The sequence below is a fragment of the Mustela erminea genome, chromosome 7 (assembly GCF_009829155.1).
Source record: "Mustela erminea isolate mMusErm1 chromosome 7, mMusErm1.Pri, whole genome shotgun sequence".
Lineage (NCBI taxonomy): Eukaryota > Metazoa > Chordata > Mammalia > Carnivora > Mustelidae > Mustela > Mustela erminea.
The window spans coordinates 102,852,568-102,874,823 of record NC_045620.1 but is presented as its reverse complement, the minus strand read 5'-3'; the positions used below and the strand labels follow the sequence as shown (position 1 = coordinate 102,874,823).

The following is a 22,256-nucleotide window of genomic DNA, read 5'->3' as shown; positions in this document are numbered from 1 at the left end:
AGATAATGTAGCCCATACCTGTCCAAGATGAAACAGGGGCTCTGCAGTTTAATTCGATGGTCAGTACGCTATATACCTTCCTGGTTAGGACACTTGTCAATGTCACTCTTAACGTCCAAAAGTGCACCGACAAGAGGAAAGGATGAAATCCCCATCACTTTTGTTTTACCCCCACTCCTGATACAGATCTTCCTCAAGTGTCAGTATCGCTTTCAGATTGAAACGCAAATTGTTTAAGTAGGTGTCCGACAGAGGATTGAACTTCACTCCAGAAAAATGAATGAAGTTACGGAACATGTAATTTTATTTCACAGAAAAGGCAGGGAAATTCCAACACGTAACAGTTCATTAATTCAACGATCGGCTCTTAAAGGCAGGTGTCTCTTTTAAAGGGTCAGAGGCCAAAACCCCTGCACCAGAGTTGAGCAGGTATTTCTCACCCCCCACCACCCTGCCCTGCAAAGGCTCTCATCTTCTCAGTCCTTGCTATAGACAGCTTCTGATGTCTGTCTGTCAGGCCGATCCTGCCTCTGCCTGCCCCTTCCCCAGGTGCAGCTCCTCCGCTCTGACTGGCCACCGCTGACGGGCTAAGGTAGATACTACTCAGCCAGTCTCCTCCCTTTCTTCTGGAATCCATGTGCCTTCCTCTCAACATTGGGTCATTCATCCAGCAAACATTTATCGAGCATCTGTTCTGTGCCTGGTGCTAGGCTCTGTCCTGCAAAGCCACAGTCCCGGGCCACGGTAAAGCATCCTACTTACCAACCGTGAAAGTGCTGTGAATACAAAGTAATAGGAGCCGATTATAAAGAAACCCTCATCTATTTGGTGAGGGAGTGAAGAGAAGGATCCAGGGCCCCTTTTGGGAGGATGGGGCTGTGAGCTGGCATCTGAAGAGCAGGTAGCAATTAACTGGCTGAAAGGCTGGAAAGTGGTCCAGACCCAGGAAGGAGAATTTGCCAAGACCCTCAGGAGGCAAGGAGTTTATTTCTCTTTTCTTAACTCAGAGTTACTTCTTATAATTATTCCCAACAAAAAGAGCTTGGAAAAAAACAAAAACAAAAACAAAACAAAACTGCATCCACAAGAACTGAAATTCTTTACTGAGCAAAAGTTATCCAGAAGTAAATTCAGGAAGGCAGGAATTTCCCATATGAAGCCATCAGGTTTGGGGAGGTGGGCTACGGACAGTGGCTTGTACTCGGGCACTGTTTCCTGGCTTTTTGTACAAAAGCCCTGCCCCTGCCCACTGCACCCCTTGTTTCTGGGGAGCTCAGGCCACCCGGCTGAGACTACATTTTCTAGCTTCCTCCCATGCCAGGTGTGTCCACCTAAGTTCCAATGGGATTTAACTGGAAATGAAGACAGCTTCCTTTAAGGGAGATGCCGTGTTTTCCAGTTCCTCTCCCTATCCCCTTCCCATGTTCTGTTCTAAGTGCCCGGAAAGCACCGTGGCTGGGACCTGGGAAGCCTGGGCTGCAGAGCCATGTCCCACATCAGGACTGGTCCATGGCTGAGAAGGCAAATGCCATCTTGTATGGGGGGCTCTGTCTAAGTTAGCCTGGCCCCTCACATGTCCCACTCACAGGAGTGGTTGTCTTACCCAATTATTTTGTCCTTATAATGCCAACCCAAACAAAAGGCATCACCAAAATCATACTTACACAATAAATCTGATCATATAAAAATGTTGGTTAGCCAACATCACAAGCCAAATTCAATGTTTTCAATGGAAAACAGTATCTGCAACACGTGACAGGACGAAGGCTAACATCACACATACTCTAGCGGCTGTTTACCACTTGTCAGGTACTGTACTGACTGCTTTATGAGACTGTGCTGATCAATAGTGACTATAACCTTGGGAGGTAGAAGCAGGGATTAATCACGGGGTTCCAAATTCCCTGCTGACTCGCTGTGCGGCTTTGGGGAAGTGACCTGAAATAAGGATAATAGTACCTTCTTCCTAGGATTATTTATGAAAATTAGATGAGACAGCGTTGCTCAGAAGAGTTGACCAGGCTGAGCCAGCACAGGGAAGGGCTGCCTTTGCTTACTGGCACAAAGGTGCCCTATGGACTAGGGGCCCTGACATGAGCTGATGCTTACTTAGCAAAGTACCTGACATAGGTGCCCAGTCTAGTAGTTATCATTCACGTCAGCATTACTGCTTTCCTTCTCCAGATGAGAAAACACGCTTGGAGAGACTGTGATTTGTCTAAGATGGGATTAGTGCAAAGATTCTAAAAAATAACAAAAAATCACACAATCCAACAAAACGGGCAAGGTACACTGTACGCTCCCCCCCAAAAAGAATACACATATGAAAAGAGAGACAAACTGACTCCTAATTAAAGAAGTGAATGTGAAAACAATAAAGGAGATATCTTTCATCGATGACATTAGTACACTTTGGTTATATTGAATCTTGAATAAGGGTGAGAGGAAAGAGTCTCTTACACTGCTGATGGGACTGCTAACTAGCATGAGGCTTCTTCTGACCCCGAAGTTCAGAACTAATCATTGAATTCCAAAAAAAAAAAAAAATATTTTACATACTCAGGGTTTCTGAAGCAGGATAACTGCAGTCGTGTGAATGACCAGCCAGCTGGTCCTGGATGGACGTGCTGTCTGGCCCGACACTGGCTCGTCACTCCAGACAGGCTTTCTCTGAGGTTTTCATATTTGTTTTAACTTTACTTGCCAACTTATTTATCTTGGCTAGTGGGAGATACAATGCAAACTTTTTTGAAATTACTGCTTTGAGGAATAACCACCAAAAATGTTAATATGAGTGCGCCATATAAAGCATTCACTCCCCTTGCCTCTTAACAAACACTACCCAATGTAATTTAATCTTTTGTTAAAGACTTGGGGGTTGTTATTTTTAAAAAATTATTTTATTTATTTTATTTTATATATCTATTTTTTAAAAGATTTTATTTATTAGAGTGAGAAAGAAAGAGAGCACAGGCAGGCAGAGTGGCAGGCAGAGGCAGAGGGAGAAGCAGGCTCCCCTCGGAGCAAGGAGCCCGATGGGGGACTCGATCCCAGGATACTGGGATCATGACCTGAGCTGAAGGTAGCCGCTTAAAGGACTGAGTCACCCAGGTGTCCCTATATATCTATTTTTTAAGATTTTATTTATTTATTTATTTGAGAGAACAAGTACAAGCAGGAAAGAGGAAGAGGGAGAGGAGGAAGCACATTATTATTAAATACCAATGACTCTTTCTTCTCAGAATGCAACATCAGATTGTTTTATATTATCTACGAACCCATATAAATTAAGGAGAGTATTCAATAAATGATGTTGGGACATCCAGGGGACCTGCTGGAGAAAATCAAGTTGGATCTTCATCTCTCATCCAGATAATGACAATGGGTCAAAGTTTTGAATATAAAAAAATGGAATTATTAAAGTACTGGTAGAAAACATGAGGGATGCCTGCGTGACTCAGTCAGTGACCTTCAACTCAGTTCATGATCCCAGGGTCCTAAGATCCAGTCCCACATTGGGCTCCTTGCTCAGTGGGGCGTCTGCTTCTGCCTCTTCCTCTGCCCCTCCCCTTGCTCGTGCTCTCTCTCTCTCTGGCAAATAAATAAAATCTTAAAAAAAAAATGGGAGAATTATTTTATAATCTCAGAACCAGGAAGGCCTGACAGCTATGACACAAAATCTAGAAGCTCTTAAAGAAGATACTAATAGTTGCTGAGATGACAATGATACCCTCATGATAAAACAAAACACTGAAACAAAGTCAAAGAGAGAGTATCGGGGTGGAAGGGGGAATACTGTAACTCATATTAGAGACAAAAGCCTCAATCTCCCCATAATGGATGGAACGCCTAGAAACTGATGAGAAAATTACTAATATCTTAAAAGACAAAATTGTTACAACTCCCCCAGAAGCTACTTCCAGCCTAACTACTTTGCTTTTTTGTTCTTCTATAGCTGGGGGCAACTTGAGGGCAGAAACTCTCTTTTCTCCAGGGTCTGGCCCATCGTTGGCACTTCATTAATTTTTTGACAAATTAAGAAGTTTGTATGTTATATACTGAAATGTCTAATGTTTCATTTGCAACCATTCTTCCAAATGCTCTCGTACAATAACAAGATTGGTCCAAACAATGCTCTACAGGGGAAATCACATACTTTAATTTTTTTTTTTTTTTTTTTTTTTAGCAAGAAAGTGTCTGTTTATCTTCATCTTGTGTTTCTGACCTGTGAGTTATCCATGAACAAAAGCAATACACTTCATTTCCAGGTTTATCCATTCTGAAAATAAAAGCCATCATTTACGGAATGCTTAGTGCTTTACACACATTGTCACATTTAATCCTTCAAACAATTTAAATACTACCGTCCATATTTCATACACGAGAAAAATCAAGATTCAGAGATTCAAATCGTATTTAGCTGGTGGTACTACCTCCTAAGCTTAACACACAGCAAAGCTGGGGTGGGAGCCCGGGTCTCTCTGACCACGGAAACCAGAGAACTGCATCATTCTGCTCCGTGGCCAAAAACGCTTCTGAGGCCTTCTGTCAGAGGTTTGCGGGAAGTTCTGCCTTAAAAGGGCAGAACTAAGTAGCACCCCACAATGATGTGTGCTCTCTGAATTCAAGTTCATTCCATTTTCATCTCCCAAGTCTCCATTAAGATAGACTTCCCTTCCCCCTCAAACTACTTCTTTTTCCCCCACAATATGTATTAACGTGTTCATGTGAAGTATTCCTTGATTTTTCCAGAACTGGTATATTCTTTGCTCCTTAGCGTGGCTCCCAACTGCCCCTGCTGCCTCTCCACTCCTGAGGGATGCTACAGGCGCATTCCTGCTGGTCCTGGCTCTCCATGTCATCTCCAAATGAGACAAGGGCAGGATTCCTATTACTTCAACAAGACTGATGGATTCTGTTACCTCTCACTGATCTCTCCAACTTGTGAAGCATTGCTTTACCGTTTATGTATACCTACACAACAGCATTTTTCCTCATTTTTAAAGTTCCGATAGGTAATTATGCTCCCAAACTCAAACGTCAAGATCACTGAAAATGGAGATCAAAAAGCACACGGCCTGCAGGCACCCTGCCCTAGGGGTTCAGACTCCATGTGGGCGGAGCCAAAGAATCTGCATTTTAACGACTTGGATGCAGGACTTGGAAGCACTGGTTAGAAAATTAGGTAAATCCTGCTTCTCCAATCTCAGATCCGACTGGGTGGGGTCAACCCAAGAAGATTCAGGAGCAGCCATAGGGTCAAGGTTATCATAACATCAATGTCATCATCATCATCACCATCAAAAACCATCTACAGAGTGCTTCTTCTACGAAAGGCCAACACAGGTTGAAAATTAAGACCATGGTTGCATTTTGACCTGTGACACATGTGACAAAGAGAACTGGTTTTTATTTTATTTTATTTTATTTTATTTTATTTTTTTTTGAGAACTGGTTTTTAAACTTACTGATTCATTCATGGCAAACCAAGACAGGCTTAGGAGCAATGCATTGGGCAAACAATGAGAGGGTGCTAGGGCCATGCTCCTTCGAAAGGAGAATGGACTCCTTTCGTGCAGGCTGGAGAGCCAAGACTATCTATTGTTGTGTGCATTGGAGAGATCTTGATCACAGAACATAGGCAGGATATTCCAGGAGGCACTTAAAATTATTAATTATGTTAGGGGTGCCTGCGTGGCTCAATGGGTTAAGCCTCTGCCTGCGGCTAAGGTCATGATCTCAGGGTCCTGGGATAGAGCCCTGCATTGGGCTCTCTGCTCGGCGGGGAGCCTGCTTCCCCCTCCCCCTTTGCCTGCCTCTCTGCCTGCTTGTGATTTCTCTCTCTCTGTCAAATAAATAAATAAAATCTTTAAAAAAAAATTAGTTAAATATAGGTCACTGAATTCTCAACCATTTCAATTTTATAAAATGTTGGGCAGGGACAACTGCTTCATACTTTTGCTCCACAGTTATCTTTTCTTCTCCTTTTTTTTTTTTTTATTTTATCATTTAAAAAAAAGACTTTAGTTATTTGAGAGAGAGAGGTGGCGAAGGAGAACATGAGCTGGAGGAGAGACGGAAGCAGTCTCCCCACTGAACAAGGGGCCCGGCTGGGGACTCGATCCCAGAACTCTGGGATCATGACCTGCACCCAAGATAGATGCTTAGGGACTGAGCCACCCGGGTGCCCCCATAGCTGACCTTTCAAGATAAGAGAAGAATTAAGTCCTCCTAGAAGAGCCCTTCTATCTTCCTAGACATCATATGCATGGTTGGGCGAGGGTTGACGAATTAGCATATCTGATAGATAAGTTTTGCTCACTTGAAAGCCTAATTTATCCTTAAAAGACATGCTTATTTCAGTATTTCAAGGCAAGATAAAGTGACCTTGAGAACTGTAAGCTTGTAGCCCGGGTCTTCTGGGTTCCTTGGTCCTCTGGGTCAAACAGAGTGGGCACTTTCCCCTCTCTGACACTGTGTGGGTGCAAGGATTCGTGATGTATTGTGTCTGGAGCCAGGGCCAGGGTCTGTCACGCTCAATATATATTCCTGGAACTCATAAATGAACCTCATAACAAATTAAGCTGAAATATTCGCTGAAAGTATTTTGCAGGGCATGAAAAAAGCACTTGGACAAGGTTGATAAAAATACTTTATAACATTGTCCAGCGACAGTGGTCACGGCACAAGAAATCCTTTCTCTGTTCCTTTTTGGATATTATCTTGGCTAAAACCTTCCTAAATTTACAATAGATCCTAAGGATTATTTCAGATGCTTTCCTGAATCAAACATTTAAAAATAAAAGTTGGCCAAACCTATCACATGGAGCAATTTAATAAATTTTTCCATTCCCAAGTAAAACACATATAAGCTGCAATTCTTTTTTTTTTTTTTTTAAAGATTTTATTTACTTATTTGACAGAGAGAGATCACAAGTAGGCAGAGAGGCAGACAGAGAGAGAGAGGAGGAAGCAGGCTCCCTGCTGAGCAGAGAGCCCGATGCGGGACTCAATCCCAGGACCCTGAGATCATGACCTGAGCCGAAGGCAGCGGCTTAACCCACTGAGCCACCCAGGCACCTCCCAAAACACATTTTTTTAAATAATGTAGAACTGTGTGTTAATCTTGATTTAAAAAAAATTATTAAACTGAATATCACTTTGTTACTAAACTGATTATAAGCAATGATGTTCTTATTGAGGAATTTATTTTCAGATTTAGGTTTATGTTAATGAAATTACATTTACCCTTACTTGTATTACTTTATTTATTTTTTTAAGTTTATTTATTTATTTATTTATTTATTTATTTTAGTACTCTCTACACCCAGTATGGGGTTCGAACTCATTACCCCTGAGATCAAGAATCCCACCCTCTTCTGACTGAGCCAGCCAGGTGGCCCTACATCGTTTATATTTTTATTTAAAAATTTCTTAATATTTATCACCATTACTTAAGGGACCAATTTTATTAGTAATATTAATGATCCATTTAAATTGTTTACCTTCTGTATATGACCGAGATTCTCTCTGTCTGTGTATAATATTAAAATTTAGAGTATAATTTCTTTTCTTTTTTAAAGATTTTATTTATTTATTTGTCAGAGAGAGAGAGTGCGGGAGAACACAAGCAGGCAGAGCGGCAGGCAGAGGCAGAGAGAGAAGCAGGCTCCCCACTGAGCAAGGAGCCCGATGCGGGACTCGATCCCAGGACTCCGGGATCATGACCCGAGCCAAAGGCAGCGGCTCAACCAACTGAGCCACCCAGGCGTCCCTAGAGTATAATTTCTACAGCAGTGCTATATGGTTGCCTTTCCAAATGGTGGAATTTAATTAATTAATTAATTTGTGTTCCAGGACACTTAACCTGCAGTGTTAGATTCGTTTCAGGTGTAAATACAGTGATTCAGTTCCGTACAGGTGCTCATCAGGACAAGAGCATTCCTTAATTCCCATTACCTATTTTACCCTCCCCCACCCACCTTCCCTATTGAAATTTAATTTCAAAAGTTGAATTAACTAAGAGAAAACTGCTGGGGCGCCTGGGTGGCTCAGTGGGTTAAAGCCTCTGCCTTCGGCTCAGGAGCCGTGATCACATGGTATTGAGCCCTGCATCGGTCTCTCTGCTCAGCGGGGAGCCTGCTTCTCCCTCTTCCTACCTGCCTCTCTGCCTACTTGTGATCTCTGTCTGTCAAATAAATAAATAAAATCTTAAAAAAAAAGAAAACGTTAAGGAGTCGAGCATACGTGATACAGAGAAACATGAAGAAGATATCAGAATGACTGGCTGTGGGGGGATACTGAGCTTTCTTAGAAGAGAGATCAGCGTGAGCATGGAGGGTAGACGAGCGAGACAGGCTGGCCAACAATGGGAGTTACCTCTCCTCGGATCACATCTGCCATTCTATGGAGCTTGGATCCTAAGAGCAGTAGAGTTGAAAGCAGGGGAGTGTCATGACTGGTTTTGCCATTTTTAAAAAAATCATTAAGAGGGGGATGTGGAGGGAGAATTGGAAAGCGACAAAAGGAACTCGGGAGATCAGTGAGGAGCCAACTGCAATAATCAGGAGAGGGAAAATGGTGGTTTAACCTTCGGTGTTGCCACTAGGACAGAGTCAAGAGGGACCATGGCAAGTTTCAGTCAATGAGGCAGAGGAACTCTGGTTGAGGTAATAGGTCAACGGGAGAGAGGGCGTCACAGAGATACGGAATACAGAGGAAGTAGATTTTAGGAGAATTGGGATGACCCTGCTTAGATGTTGGATTTGAGGTGACTTATAAAAAAATGAAGAGGACGGGTTCAGTAGGAGTTGATCACTGGACCAGGAGCTCATATGAGAAATTAGCAAATCACCAGCAACAACTTTTTTTTTTAAAGATTTTACTTATTTATTTGACAGAGATCACAAGTAGGCAGAGAGGCAGGCAGAGAGAGAGGGGGAAGCAGGATCCCCGCTGAGCAGAGAGCCTGATGCAGGGCTCGATCCCAGGATCCCGAGGTCATGACCCAAGCCAAAGGCAGAGGCTTTAACCCACTGAGCCACCCAGGCACCCCACCAGCACTTACTTTTTTTTTTTCCAGCAATTACTTTTGAAAGGGATTAAAAACTCACCTGTATTAGTTGCTAGGGCAGCCAAAACAAAATACTACAGACTGAGTGGCTTAACTACCAGAAACTTCTTTCCTCATAGTTCTGGAGGTTACAAGTCTAAGATGAAGGTATCAGCAGGGTTGGTTTCCTCTGAGGACCTCTCTTCTGGGCTTGTAGATGATCATTTTCTTCCAGTGTCTTCACATGGTCTGTCCTCTGTGTATACATGTCTGTGTCCTAAATGCCCCTCTTCTGTAAAGACACTAAATATGTTGGATTAAGGTCCACCTTAATGACCTCTTTAAAGACCCTATCTCCAGTCACATTCCGAGGTACCAGAGGTTAAAATATCAACATATTAATTTGGGGGGAACACAATTCAGCCTGTAACACCATCCTAACTTGCTGAATCTACAAGGAAATCTGTTGGCTGAAGAAACCAAGGGTATGATGGAGGATCCCGGGTAAAGGGATTCAATCAAATCTTGGATCCAGGATAAGTCCTTCCTTTCTGTCACTCAGGTTTACTTGGTGTCACCTACATTCTCAGGCAAAGTCTCCCTTATAATATCAAAGATAGCCATTTCAGGATTATAACCTCTGTACAGCAACCAATCCATGTGAAGAAAGGAGCTTCTTCCTGATAATCCCAGTAGAAGTTCCAAGAAAGTCTTAAATGACTTACCTCAAATCGCTCACCCACCTCAAACAAATCATTAGTGTAGGGAAAAAAATAAATAACATTGGTGAGGGCTACGTCTGAGTTTCCAGCCCAACGGCCCACCCCTGCCCAAGAGTCCATCCCATGCAAACCTCAAGACCCCTCAAGTAATGGAGGGGTGTTTTTTTTATAGAGTTGCCAAACAGGCAATAACAGCTACAACATGTCTACCCCAGTGATTAAAGCCATGGGATTAGATGTGACAACCCATGAAGGATGTATAGAGGAAAAGAAGAGGGCCAAGGTTCAGAATCTGAGGGAACAAAAAACCATATTCAAAGAATGAGATGAGAAACTTGTCCTTTTGGTAGATACAGAAGAGAAAGAAAGAAAACCAGGACAACGTGTTATGGCATACACCGAGAGAAGTGATAGTTTTTGTTTTTTGTTTTTAAAGATTTTATTTATTTATTTGACAGAAGAGATCACAAGTAGGCAGAGAGGCAGGCAGAGAGAGAGGGCAAAGCAGGCTCCCCGCTGAGCAGAGAGCCCGATGCGGGGCTCGATCCCAGGACCCCGGGATCATGACCTGAGCCGAAGGCAGAGGCTTTATCCCACTGAGCCACCCAGGCGCCCCGAGAAGAGATAGTTTTAATGAAGAAATTATTTGCAATCCCTTGGAGTAAAAAGGGTTCATGTCCTTAACTGCAAGGAGCTCAGAAACATTCACTTTTTTAAAAATGTAGAAACATGGGTGAAAGATCACGACAGGCAATTCATATAAAAGAAATTAAAGGGGCACCTGCGTGGCTCAGTCGGTTAAGCGTCTATCTTCCACTCGGGTCATGATCCTGGGGTCCTGGGCTTGAGTCCCACACCTGGCTCCCTGCTCAGCAGGGAGCCTGCTTCTCTCTCTGCCTCGGTCCCTCTCCCTGGCTCTTGCTTGTTCATTCTCTCTCAAATAAATAAAACCTTAAAAAAAAAAATTAAAATGACTAGGTACTTAAATTCATTCATAAGAAAAACAAAGCAAAACGTTTTTTTCAAAATATGTCTCTGTGCTTTTAAGATTGGTAAAAATCAAAAGAACTGAACAAATCCAGCCTTAGCCAAGGTGAAGGAAGAAGGCATCCGTGGGGAACCTAGGGGTGGCATAAACTGGGCCACCTTGTGGCAGAGCAATTTGTCAGAATCAAACATTTAAAGGTACATATCCTGTGACCCAGCAAATCCCAGCAAGGAATTTACTATCACAAGTAAATTAAGTCTTTTTTTTTTTTTTTTTTAAGGTAATAATCCTGAGGCACCTGGCTGGCTCAGTCAGTAGAGTATATAACTCTTGATTTCGGGGTTCTGAATTCAAGGCCCATGTTGGGTGCAGAGCTTACTTAAAAAAAAGAAGAAGACATAATCCAGGGATCCATCAAAAGTAGGTTACATTCAAAATATTGCCTAACAGGTCCAGAGGGGCACCCCCAATTTAGAACAAACACAGGCTAGAAACCATCTACACAGTCATACTGGTGGGTCCTCACTGAATATCCTAGGAAAGGGAACACCAGGTGAACAAAACGAGGTAGACATATGGACATATGGGCTGTTTTTGAAGGTTCTTCAAAATATATTAATGCAAGGAGAAGGTGCAGAGCCAAGTGAGGAACACAGATTCCATTCTTGGACATTTTAAAATGCATACAGAGTTGGACCAGTAAGTACCTCGAAATGTTTTCTGGAGGAGAGCATAAGACACTGCTGGCAAGTGGTTGCCTTTGATGAGAGAGGGTAAGAGGTGGCACCGTTTAATGTTTCAGGGATTACACCATCTATGATGTATAGAGCTGATACCATCTAACGGTTTTTAACTGTTCAATTTATTCAAGCAGCACACGATAATTGAGCATGTCCCAAAGTCAGGCACTGGACCGGGCTCTGGGGAAATAATGCAGGAGGCAGTTACAGCTGAGAGCGATTCTCAAAGGGCCCCTCAGCTGGCCAGCCTGGGCTGGAATCCTGGCTGCACTCTTAGAAGCTGGGAGACCACAGATAAATTACTTAACTTTTCTTTCTGTGGCTTCAACCATAAACTATGGTTTCTTTCTTATTTCACAGGATGGCTATGAGAATTCAGTGAGATGTTGCAGGTAAGGGGCTTAACACAAAGTTAGGTATTTGGTCCGTGTTCCTTAATTGTTAGCACTGGAAGAAAGGGAGCAGGGAATGACACAGTCCCTATCCTCCAGAACACCCAGGAGAGTGGGTGACAGATTTGGGGAGCAGGAGTTGGGTGACTGGAAATGAGGGGGCAAAGGGTGGGATGAGCCACCCGCTAATGTGTGAGAGCAGGGACTGAACACCCCCTGGGCCCCCAGGAAGGAAGTGTGGGAGGGGGAGTGCAGCCTTCATTTGAGAAGGCCTCAGGGAGCCCTATGATGTGGGGCTCAATCCCAGGATCCTAAAATCATGACCTGAACCGAAGGCAGACACTTAACTGACTGAGCCACCCAGATGTCCCTCAACATCCTTTCTTAAATCCCCCATATAATAAATGCACTAATAAATCTTCTATATTTTGGCTTATGTGGTAGTATTATCCTGGCTCCATGATTCCCAAAACCATATTCTCTAGTTACAATTTGAGTTTTCTTGAGTTCTTTGCTCACCTCCTCTGTTTCCTTTTTCATCTCCACTGGCACCAGAGTTTACTTCTTATCATATTTTCCCCAAGTGTTTTATTTGCCAGCGATGGAAACATGTGATAGCCTCTCTATTTCACATTGGCATAGAAGCATTAATCAATAGCCTTGACTCATCTTTTTGTGAAAAGGCAATGTGACAAAGTCTTATTATGGGGAGCTTGCATTTCAAGCACATTTTTTATCCTGTGGATTTTTTTTTTTTTTTAAGTACACCAAATGTTTAAAATTTAATTTAAAAAAATTGGGATTGGGGCATGTGGGTGGCTCAGTTGGTTAAGCCTCTGACTCCTGGTTTCGGCTCAGGTCATGATCTCATGGGTCATGGGATTGAATCCGGAGTCGGATTCTCACTCAGTGGGCAACTGCTTGAGATTCTCCCTCTCCCTTGCCCCTCCCCCACTCTCTCAAATAAATAAATCCTTTTTTAAAAAATAGGGATTAAAAATTATTTTAACGTTGACATTGAAAAGCCCCAGGCTATTGACCAATAATAGTTTTAAGCTTATCTAATTAAGATGTGATTGAAAGCAGAAAAGTAAAACTTTCAAACCCTAGAGGGGGTGTCCACCTTACAAATCCCTGCCAGATGTCTGCTGTAACAGAGGCAAAGAGCCGCTAGGTGGCTCTGTCATTTTTAAGTAAAACTAAAGTCCACTAAAGATAATACTGTAGTTAAGGCACAAAAATAACTAGTAGTTAGAACCTTTAATCAAAGCAAGAAACAATAATCTGCAATCATGGCCTCTTACTCAGAATAATTTGGAGCTACTGGGTTAAGAATTAGACAAACAACAAAACAACAATCCTGAAAAACTGCAAAGTATGTATACACAAGCAATTTGTTAAAAAATAAGGGAAGGTGTGATAGGCGTTAATGACATCAGTTAGGAAAGGGGAGATGGTCCCAAATGTTTTTTAATTTATTGCCATCTCGGTTCCTAGCTTTTCTTTTGGACTTTCTCTTTTATAGTTAGATCTTTAAACTTAAGAACAAATGTTAAATTGGGGCATTATAACTTATTTAAAAATTGCTTTCAAATTTCATGGGTTATAGTTGTCATCATTATTAACATCCCAAGAGAAGTCCCCAAACCACCTTGTTTGAGACTATTTGGGAAGGAAGGAAAAAAAATCCACAACACTGTGCTTAACTACACAAAGAAAATTTAGACCCTTAAACAAACACTATTCCATTCTATAGCATTTGCCAAGAGATTGAAAGAAACAGCGCCCTAATTTTGAGATGAGAATAATTCTTTTCTGGTTCCAGAAAAGATAAGAAAAATATTTACATTTGAACCGTGTTTTGCATTTTAGGTATCACGATTTACTAGTTAAATATCTCTGGATGTCATTTTTTAAGGAACGAGATAATAGAAGATAATAGTTTCCTGTAAAGTACATTACTGAATTTATAACACGAAAATAAATGCGGAGTGGGGGGGTGGATTTCCGAATTAGTAAATATTAACTCTCCGCCTGCAGTTGGCAAACAGAAAAGCGCTTTCCCCTCCTCTCTTCCCGCTTAAGTGAAATTCTCAGACTTGTCACCTGTTAAGATCACATTTAGGAATAATTTTAAACTGTAAGAGAAACAATTTTCTTATTATTGTACGGAGAGAATAAATAACGATTGCGGGGCTCGTGGGGTCGCCACAGTATTTTACCTGTTTTGCTTGTTTTTCCAGGGAGGATCCGCATTTCAAAACTTAGAAAAGTAGAAAGCAAGTCCTATGCCATAATTCGTTGAGACCATTTTTGTAAATGAGCGCTTCTGGCACAGTTTAAATTACAGTTGGCTTTAAAATGCTAATTCCGAACCCACTTATTTAAATGTCTCTGAAAACACACGCCCTTCTGTTTTTGAAGAAAACAAATCACACCAAAGGACTGCACAAACCGGACTTAAAACGAACAAATACTTGCCGAATGTGAACGAACGTATAGTTATGTGTTTAGAGACAAGGTTAGAAAAATTAAAAACCGATTTCAGTCCCTCCCGTCACAGAATCCCCGAGGGAGAAGGGGACACTCCAAGGATGCCCGGTAAAAAAAAAATCTACCGTATACCCCAGAGAGTTGTTAATTGCTTCTATTATTTTCGGCGAGAAGCCGATCTGTTGGGACTGGCCGGGAATCCAGTAACTCAATGACAAAAGGTGCAGAAGCTTGAGTAGAAAACCGCAGGGGGCCAGGCAGGTGGTCTGCGCGGCCACCCAAACTCCTCCGGGGAACTTTTTGGAAAACAGTTGTACCGTTTGGGTTCTCTTCTCTGGGTTTCAAAATTCGTTATTTCCTTTCTTCTCCTGAGCTAAGAACGCGCCGGCGGGGAATGAGGTGCCTTTCGCCTTCAACCTGGAGGCGCCGGCCTCTCCCGGGCTCCCCGCGCGGGCAGAGAAGGGGCCCCGGGGGCGGGGCGGGGGACTCCGGGGGAGGGGCGGGGGGGGCTCCAGGGGCGAGCGGGCGGCGCGAGGGCTGGGGCGCGCTCCGCCGGGCTGCGCGGGCAGGTGGGGCGTGGCGGGGGCGTGGAGAGCCCCGGCCCGCGGGCCGCCGCCCAGCCCCGGGCCGGCCCGGGAGGAGCCGCGCCGCAGACGGTTATAAGAGGCCGAACCGCAGGCGTTCCGCGCGCCGCCGACCCCCCCACCCCCACCCCGAGCACCGGTCGTCCTGCGAGGGCCGAGGCGGGGCCGTGGGGTGGGCCCCCAAAGGGATGCTCTCGCCCGCGCGGCGAGACCAGCCCCGCTCGCCTCTCGCCGCCGCCGCCGCGCCGCACCCGCCGACGGCCACCGACATGGCTCTCTACTGCGGCGACAACTTCGGCGTCTACTCGCAGCCCGGCCTGCCCCCGCCTGCCGCCGCCGCCGCCCAGGGCGCCCCTCCGGCCGCCAGGGCGCCCTACGGGCTGGCAGACTACGCCGCGCCGCCCGCCGCCGCCGCCGCCAACCCCTACCTGTGGCTCAACGGGCCGGGCGTGGGCGGCCCGCCCGCCGCCGCCGCTGCCGCCGCCGCCGCGGCGTACCTGGGTGCCCCGCCGCCGCCTCCCCCGCCCCCCGGGGGCGCCGCCGGGCCCTTCCTGCAGCCGCCCCCCGCCGCCGGCACCTTCGGCTGCGCGCAGCGGGCCTTCGCTCAGCCCGCGCCCGCCGCGCCCGCCTCGCCCGCGGGGCCCGCCGCGCCCGGGGAGCTGGGCTGGCTGTCCATGGCCAGCCGCGAGGACCTGATGAAGATGGTGCGGCCGCCCTACTCGTACTCGGCGCTCATCGCCATGGCCATTCAGAGCGCGCCCGAGCGCAAGCTCACGCTCAGCCACATCTACCAGTTCGTGGCCGACAGCTTCCCCTTCTACCAGCGCAGCAAGGCCGGCTGGCAGAACTCCATCCGCCACAACCTGTCGCTCAACGACTGCTTCAAGAAGGTACCCCGCGACGAGGACGACCCAGGTGAGGCCGCCGGACAAGTGCTGCCCGCCGGGGAGTGGGGGGCAGCGGCGCGCGGGCAAGGGTCGCGTTGGCGTGGGGCTTGACTTGAAGCTCCACGCAGGGTCCTCTCTAACTGGGGATGGGAGCCGGGGTGGGTACCCACCACCCGAACCTCCGACCTCGTCTGGCCGGGGTGAGGGCAAGCCGGAGGACAAAGGGAACCATCAGAGGGTCCTCAGAGCGGGGAGCCGGTGGGAGTGGAGCTCGCCCCTTACACCTACCCCCCCCCCCCACGCACACACGTTCTCACACACACGCGCGCTGAGGCTGGCCATTTAGAGAAGAAGGAAAAAGACCGTATCTTCAGACGGGAAGCCACCCCTGGGTGGTGTTCATCATGCCGATTGAAGGGACGGTCCAAGTCACAGGGAGGTAGGTTAGCAGTAAGAACCCGCGTGCGATCTTAGATAAGGGACAACTGTAAAGGGATTCAGGTGAGCTGAGAATCACACCCCATTGCACCGAAGCGGTGGTGAGAGACAGAGCAACAGCAGGCCTTTCAGGCTGTCCCTGGATGCCCTTCTTCCTGCCCCAGGTTCCTAAGACGTGATCAACGGTGTCCTTCATGAAACAAGAGCCTACCTTGAGAGTAATGTTATGGGGGTCGTGACACAGGCGTCGGGACAGAGGGCCAAGAGGAATCAGAGAGCTTTAGCTGGGGTCCTGCAAATTGTGGTTTCGGTGCCTTACCGTTTCCAAATGTAAAAATGAAAACTCCAAATTTGCTGCTAAGCCCTCTGCTGGGAAGGGCTGGGTTACAGTGTAGTGCTGTGAGTGGTTTTCCTCTACCTGAGAAGAAGTGGGGTGGACCCAAAAAGAAGGGAAACACGATTATACTTGACGTTTTCAGAAGGCTCTGGTAACCAGGTAGGGGACAGGTGTGATGGGCAAAAGAGAAATGAAAAGGTTTCAGTTGCATGCTGCAGAGACCGAGGAGTTTGTGTAAAATGCTCTGGAGTGTTCCCTCCCCCCACCCCCTGCCCCCAGTGTATTCTAGAGGGGAGCTTTCCAATGGAAATACAGTATAAATCACATGTGATGGCAAATTTTCTGGAAGCCACATTTAAAAAGGTAAAAAAAAAAAACTGATGAAATTATTTTTACTATTTTTAATTCACCCAAACTACTGTTTCAACATAAACCAAATAAAAAAAATTTTTTTTTAAAGATTTATTTATTTATTTGACAGAGAGAGATTACAAGTAGGCAGAGAGGCAGGCAGAGAGAGAGAGGAGGAAGCAGGCTCCCTGCTGAGCAGAGAGCCCGATGCGGGACTCGATCCCAGAACCCTGAGATCATGACCTGAGCCGAAGGCAGCGGCTTAACCCACTGAGCCACCCAGGCGCCCCAAATATAAAAATTTTTACTGAGATACTTTTTTTTTTGGTATTAAGTATTCAGAATCCTATGTGTGTTTGATTCCACTTGGCATTTTGGACTACACACTTTTCAAGTGCCCGACAGCCGTGTGTGTGGCAAGTGGTTACTGTATTGGACAGGACGTACAGTTCTGGAAGGTGCAGCTTCCCAGTCTGGCCTCTGAATCACCTGAGATTATCACATTAATTGTCATGTATATTCTTTGAGACTTTCTAAAAAGTTGGTGTCTTTAGCTAGTGTCTTGTCAAAGCCTTTGGGACTTAGGGGCCCAATATCAGGTGCAGGTACTACCATCTAGATGGTAGTTGTATGAATAAGAATTTTTTCTTTTTGCAACTATTTGCAAAAAATGTGTTAATGAAGATAATGGGCTTGGAGGGGTGTGTGCTGGTTTGTGCAGGCAACCTAACACAGTGGTTAGGTAAGAATGCGGAGTCTAGAGTCAGCCTGCTTAAATCCCTTAAATTCCCATTACCAACTGGGAATACTGCAGGTTACTAACCCATCTGCCCCTCAGTTTCACCATCTGAAAAATGGAGGCACTGATAGTGCTGCCTCCACAGAGCTGTGAGGGGCAGCAGAAGTTGTCCATGTAAAAGCACTTAATGGGATAAGTGCTGAGCAGTGCTTTCACATGTCAAAGATCCTATTTACTGGGAATGATAAAAGTTACTGAGAGAGAAAATCCTCCAAGTGACAAGTCTTTTTTACCTCAGTTGTACTAGGTAGTGGGGGAAGTTTTTTAAGCAGAAGACTGGCTCTGCATGCGTTACCTGAGGCTCTGATCTGAGATCTGCGGGGTGAGGGATGCAGGGCCTCTGCTGCTCAAGGTGGGGGAGGGGGGGCATGTAGACTGCAGGAGCTTCCTGTACCATGAACAATGTTACCCAAGTTGTTAAAACAACTGATGGCTCAGTGGTAACTTTTGTAATTTTTATTTGGCAAGATAAATGATTTGAGGTTGCTTTTTCCAGTGGAGTGTGTGTGTTTTGTTTGTTTCAGGGACAAATAGTGTACCTTTCAGCCAATAACAATAACAGATAGTGATTTTCACTGCTGTGTGCCAGCTTCTCTGTGGAGACAGCACTTAACCCTCGCATAAGTCTATGAAATGGGCATTATCCTTATGCCTACTTCTGTAAATAAAGAAATGTGGGCTCGAATTTAAGCAGCACCAAGATTTTGCTAGGGTACAGCGTATGGATCCGGAGGGGAAGGCGTTGGGTAATTAAAAGTGTCTTGGACCTAGAATTAGGTCTTAAGATTTAGGTAGCAGACACTGCCAGGGGGAGGTGGAAATGGCCAGAACACCTTTGTTCCGGATTTCTTGTAGAAGGTGAGGAGCAAGGTCTCCCCGAAAGGATAATCTTCATCTCAGTCCGCATTTATGAGAGTCTGTGCTCCTCCTTGCTGAACTGAAGGTGACTGCAGGGGCCTGAGCTGGGCGCTTCTCTGACTTACGTGCCTTTCTCCTCTCCACAGGGAAAGGGAATTACTGGACCCTGGATCCGAACTGTGAGAAAATGTTTGACAATGGGAACTTCCGTCGGAAGCGCAAGCGCCGTTCCGAAGCCAGCGGCACCTCCACGGTGGCCGCAGGGACCGCAAAATCGGAAGAAGGGCTCTCTTCGGGACTGGGGTCAGGCGTGGGTGGGAAGCCCGAAGGAGACAGCCCCCCTGCATTGCTAAGGCCGCCCCAGTCCCCAGAGTCCCCCGAGGGCGCAAAGAGTACTGCCTCCTCCCCGGGAGGGTCCCTGCTCTCCTCCGCCCCTTGCCTCAACACCTTCTTCAGCAGCCTGAGCACCCTGAGCGTCAGCAGCAGTGGGAGCACCCCGCGGGCAGTCCCCACCGGCCGCCACCTAGGGATCCAGGGGGGCCCCCTGGCCTCCAGCAGCACGTTCCCCGCCAGCTCCGTCCCGGAAGCCCCACCAGACAGCTTGCCGCTGAGCAACGGTACCAGCAACGGCAGCAGCAGCCAGAGGTCCTCCTACTACAGCCCCTTCCCTGCCAGCAGCGGTGGGGGTCAGAACAGCCCGTTCAGCAGCTCCTTCTACAACTTCAGCATGGTCAACAGCCTCATCTACCCCCGTGAGGGCTCCGAGGTCTAGGACAGCCTGGGACAGCCACCCTCCGGACTTGAATATGCACACCCGAGGTCTCGTGACATGCAGATTTCATGGGGCAGGAAGTGGGCTTCTGCATTCCTCTGGAGGCCCAGGTGCTCCTGTGGCCCGATGGAAGCAGTAGATAACTCTTCCCGCAGCCCCGTGCGCTTTTACAGGTTTCTCTGGAGAGAAAGCCACCTCACTCTGTTGGGGACAGTGCCTGTGAGCCCCGCGTGAGGGCAGGGACCATGTCTGTTCTGTTTGTCACTGTAGCACAGGGTTATGAGCTCATATGTATCCAAGGGTCGTCCAAAGAGCCAAAGAATGAAGCTGATCAGTAGGAAAGAGGTAGCAGTTGGTCCCTTGAAGCAGGTAAGGGAGCGCTCTGGTGGACCAACAAAAGGCTGCTGTGGGCCGTTTGTTACTTTCCTGCCTGGCAGCATCCTCATTTGTCTAGAAGAGTCATATCTGGATGTTTATAGGAAACCTCCATTTGCAGTTTTTGGCCACGAATTAAAGTTGAAATCCTGTGCTGGGTCCTACCGCAGTGCAGGTCATCTGAGCTCCATCCAGCTCCTGTGTCACCTCCGCTTCTGCTCCGTGCTTGGGCCCCGGTAGATACTAACTAATAGCCGGGAAGCTGCCCCCGAGAACTGTGAGTGCCCAGCGCTGTTTCAGACGGACACTCGAGGTTGTATTAGGTCATTTAATCCTCACAACAACCTTGGGAGCTAGGTATGGTTACTACCCCTCACGTTCAGATGTCAGGTGACTCCCCCAAGGTCACACAGATAATAAGTTGTGGAGCCGGATCGGGTCCAGGCAGTCTGGCTCTAGAGCTAGTGCTAGAAGGTCTGTTCTGGTTCTAAAAAAAAGAAGGTGCCATTGTGCATAGGCAGACATAGCGTCTAGGGGTAGGAATGAACTAGGTCTCATTTAACCAAAGATTTCTGGTTGAAGTAAGTATCGCTGAGCAGCAAGGATAGGCACCACCTCTGCCTTCTGCCATGTGCCTGAGGTCCAGGGTGACCATGGTCCTCATTAACTTGATGTCCTAGCCCTTTTAGCATGTGTCTTGGATTTCTCATTTTTTAAAACAAAATACTAGAATTTTATTAAAAATAGTTTTTTAAGTGGAATTTTTATAGTTTCTTAATAAAACATTTGTTGTCAAAAAATTATCAATATAATTTATTTTTGGCACTCCCTTTTACTTCTCAAGAGGTATCTTCATTTGAATGGTGTTCATGGTCACCCTCCCAGGGCCCAGTCAGAGCTCAGCCATTGTTTGAACTTATCTAAGAGGTGCTAATTAAAATGGGGATAATTGTTGATTTATTGGAACAGCCTCCATTAAGATGAATAGAATGCCCTGAATTGCCTTTGTACCATGTTGTTGGGTCTTTGATAGGAACATTGTTGGTTTGGGGATTTAATTTTTTTTTTTTTTTTTTTTGGAAAAGGACCACACGTACATTGTAAAAAAAAACCTCAACTTTTCCCTGTGTATTCTTTTCTGAGACTCACAGCATTATTCTTAAATTTTTCTTTTGAAATACACAATACAGAAAATTATTTTTTAAACAGTTTATCGAGGTATAAATAACATCACCATTACTTTTTAAATATTACAGAGAAAGACAACCAAAGAGACTACCTACCCCCAGATTGTGTGTGTACAAAAACCAATTTCTGTGGATATTTTTCTTTGTGAAAAATCGTATGGACTTTTATAAATATTGCTTCTAACACAATTCTATATTTGTAAATTAATTTATAATGTGAACTGGGACAGAACTTTTTTTTCCCCAAGAAAGTACACTGCATGCTGACAATCACATGAAATAAACTCTAAGTGGGATGATTTCTGGCCACTTTTAGGGATTTGTTTTTCTGTCTTCAGCTTCTCCTAAAGGAAGAGAGGTGTGAGGGGCCTGGCACTGAAGCCATGACAGGGATTTTGTTGAGAGTGAAAGCAAACGGTTTTTTGTCGGATTTGTCCCACCTGCTCACATCTGAAAGGCTGGAACCAAACAGTTACTCCTTGGGGATAGTGTGTAGGCCGATGAGCAGTTTGATTTTTAGCAGAGTAACAGTTCTGTCTTCGATCAAACTAAGTGCACAGACAATCTCTTCCAGAATGAAATGCTGCTGTGAGATCTCACCACCTGGCAGCGGTCCACAGGTGGGGCTCTGCAGCCTTGGGTGCGGTGGCCCCCTTGAGGGCCACAGGTAGCCCATTATTTCCAAGGAAATAGGAAACTTTTGAACTGGGCTCCTTCTAGAGGAAACCTGAAAGCTGTGGTTTCTAGACCAGGGCTTCTTGGCCTCAGCATGTGGTATTTGTGGGGTGGGTAATGGGTTGAAGAGGTTATTCTGTGCATCAGGACATTTCAGCGTCTCTGGTCTCTACCTGTTTGATCCTCAAAGCACCCCCTCTCCTCCTGGCTGGGGCCACACGAGACCACCAGGAGTATCTCCAGACATTGACAAATGTCCTCTGATGAGGAGGGGTGGGGCAAAATCAACCCTGCTGGAGAACCCCTGATCTAGACTGACACCTACAATTTGCCAATGAGGAAACCTGCTCCGTAACTCATTCAGGGCATTGTTGAGCCATGAATGAATTGGGCCACCGGGTCTCTGGTATAGGACAGTTTCTGTCCTCTGGGATGCCTTTTGCCCTCAAGAAAATCAGTCTTGAGCAGGAGCAGCCTGGGACCTGAGGCATTTCTCAAAACAGACCCACCGGTTTGCCCTGTCACATTGGAGGTAGATTTACTTGAATACTTGCGTTGCTGATCATCGATTCTTACAGTAGCTTTCTTCTTGGCATCTATTTCTAC

General features: G+C 45.9%; 1 protein-coding gene across 1 annotated transcript; it reads left to right on the top strand.

Annotated features, from left to right (window-relative positions):
• Positions 1 to 15,094: 15,094 nt before the first annotated feature.
• On the top strand, positions 15,095 to 21,164 carry FOXI3 (forkhead box I3). Its single transcript, XM_032353788.1, has 2 exons — positions 15,095 to 15,886; positions 18,788 to 21,164. Exons 1-2 carry the CDS (start codon positions 15,160 to 15,162, stop codon positions 19,411 to 19,413), a joined length of 1,353 nt encoding a protein of 450 aa, XP_032209679.1. The 5' UTR covers positions 15,095 to 15,159; the 3' UTR covers positions 19,414 to 21,164.
• The last annotated feature ends 1,092 nt before the right edge of the window (positions 21,165 to 22,256 follow it).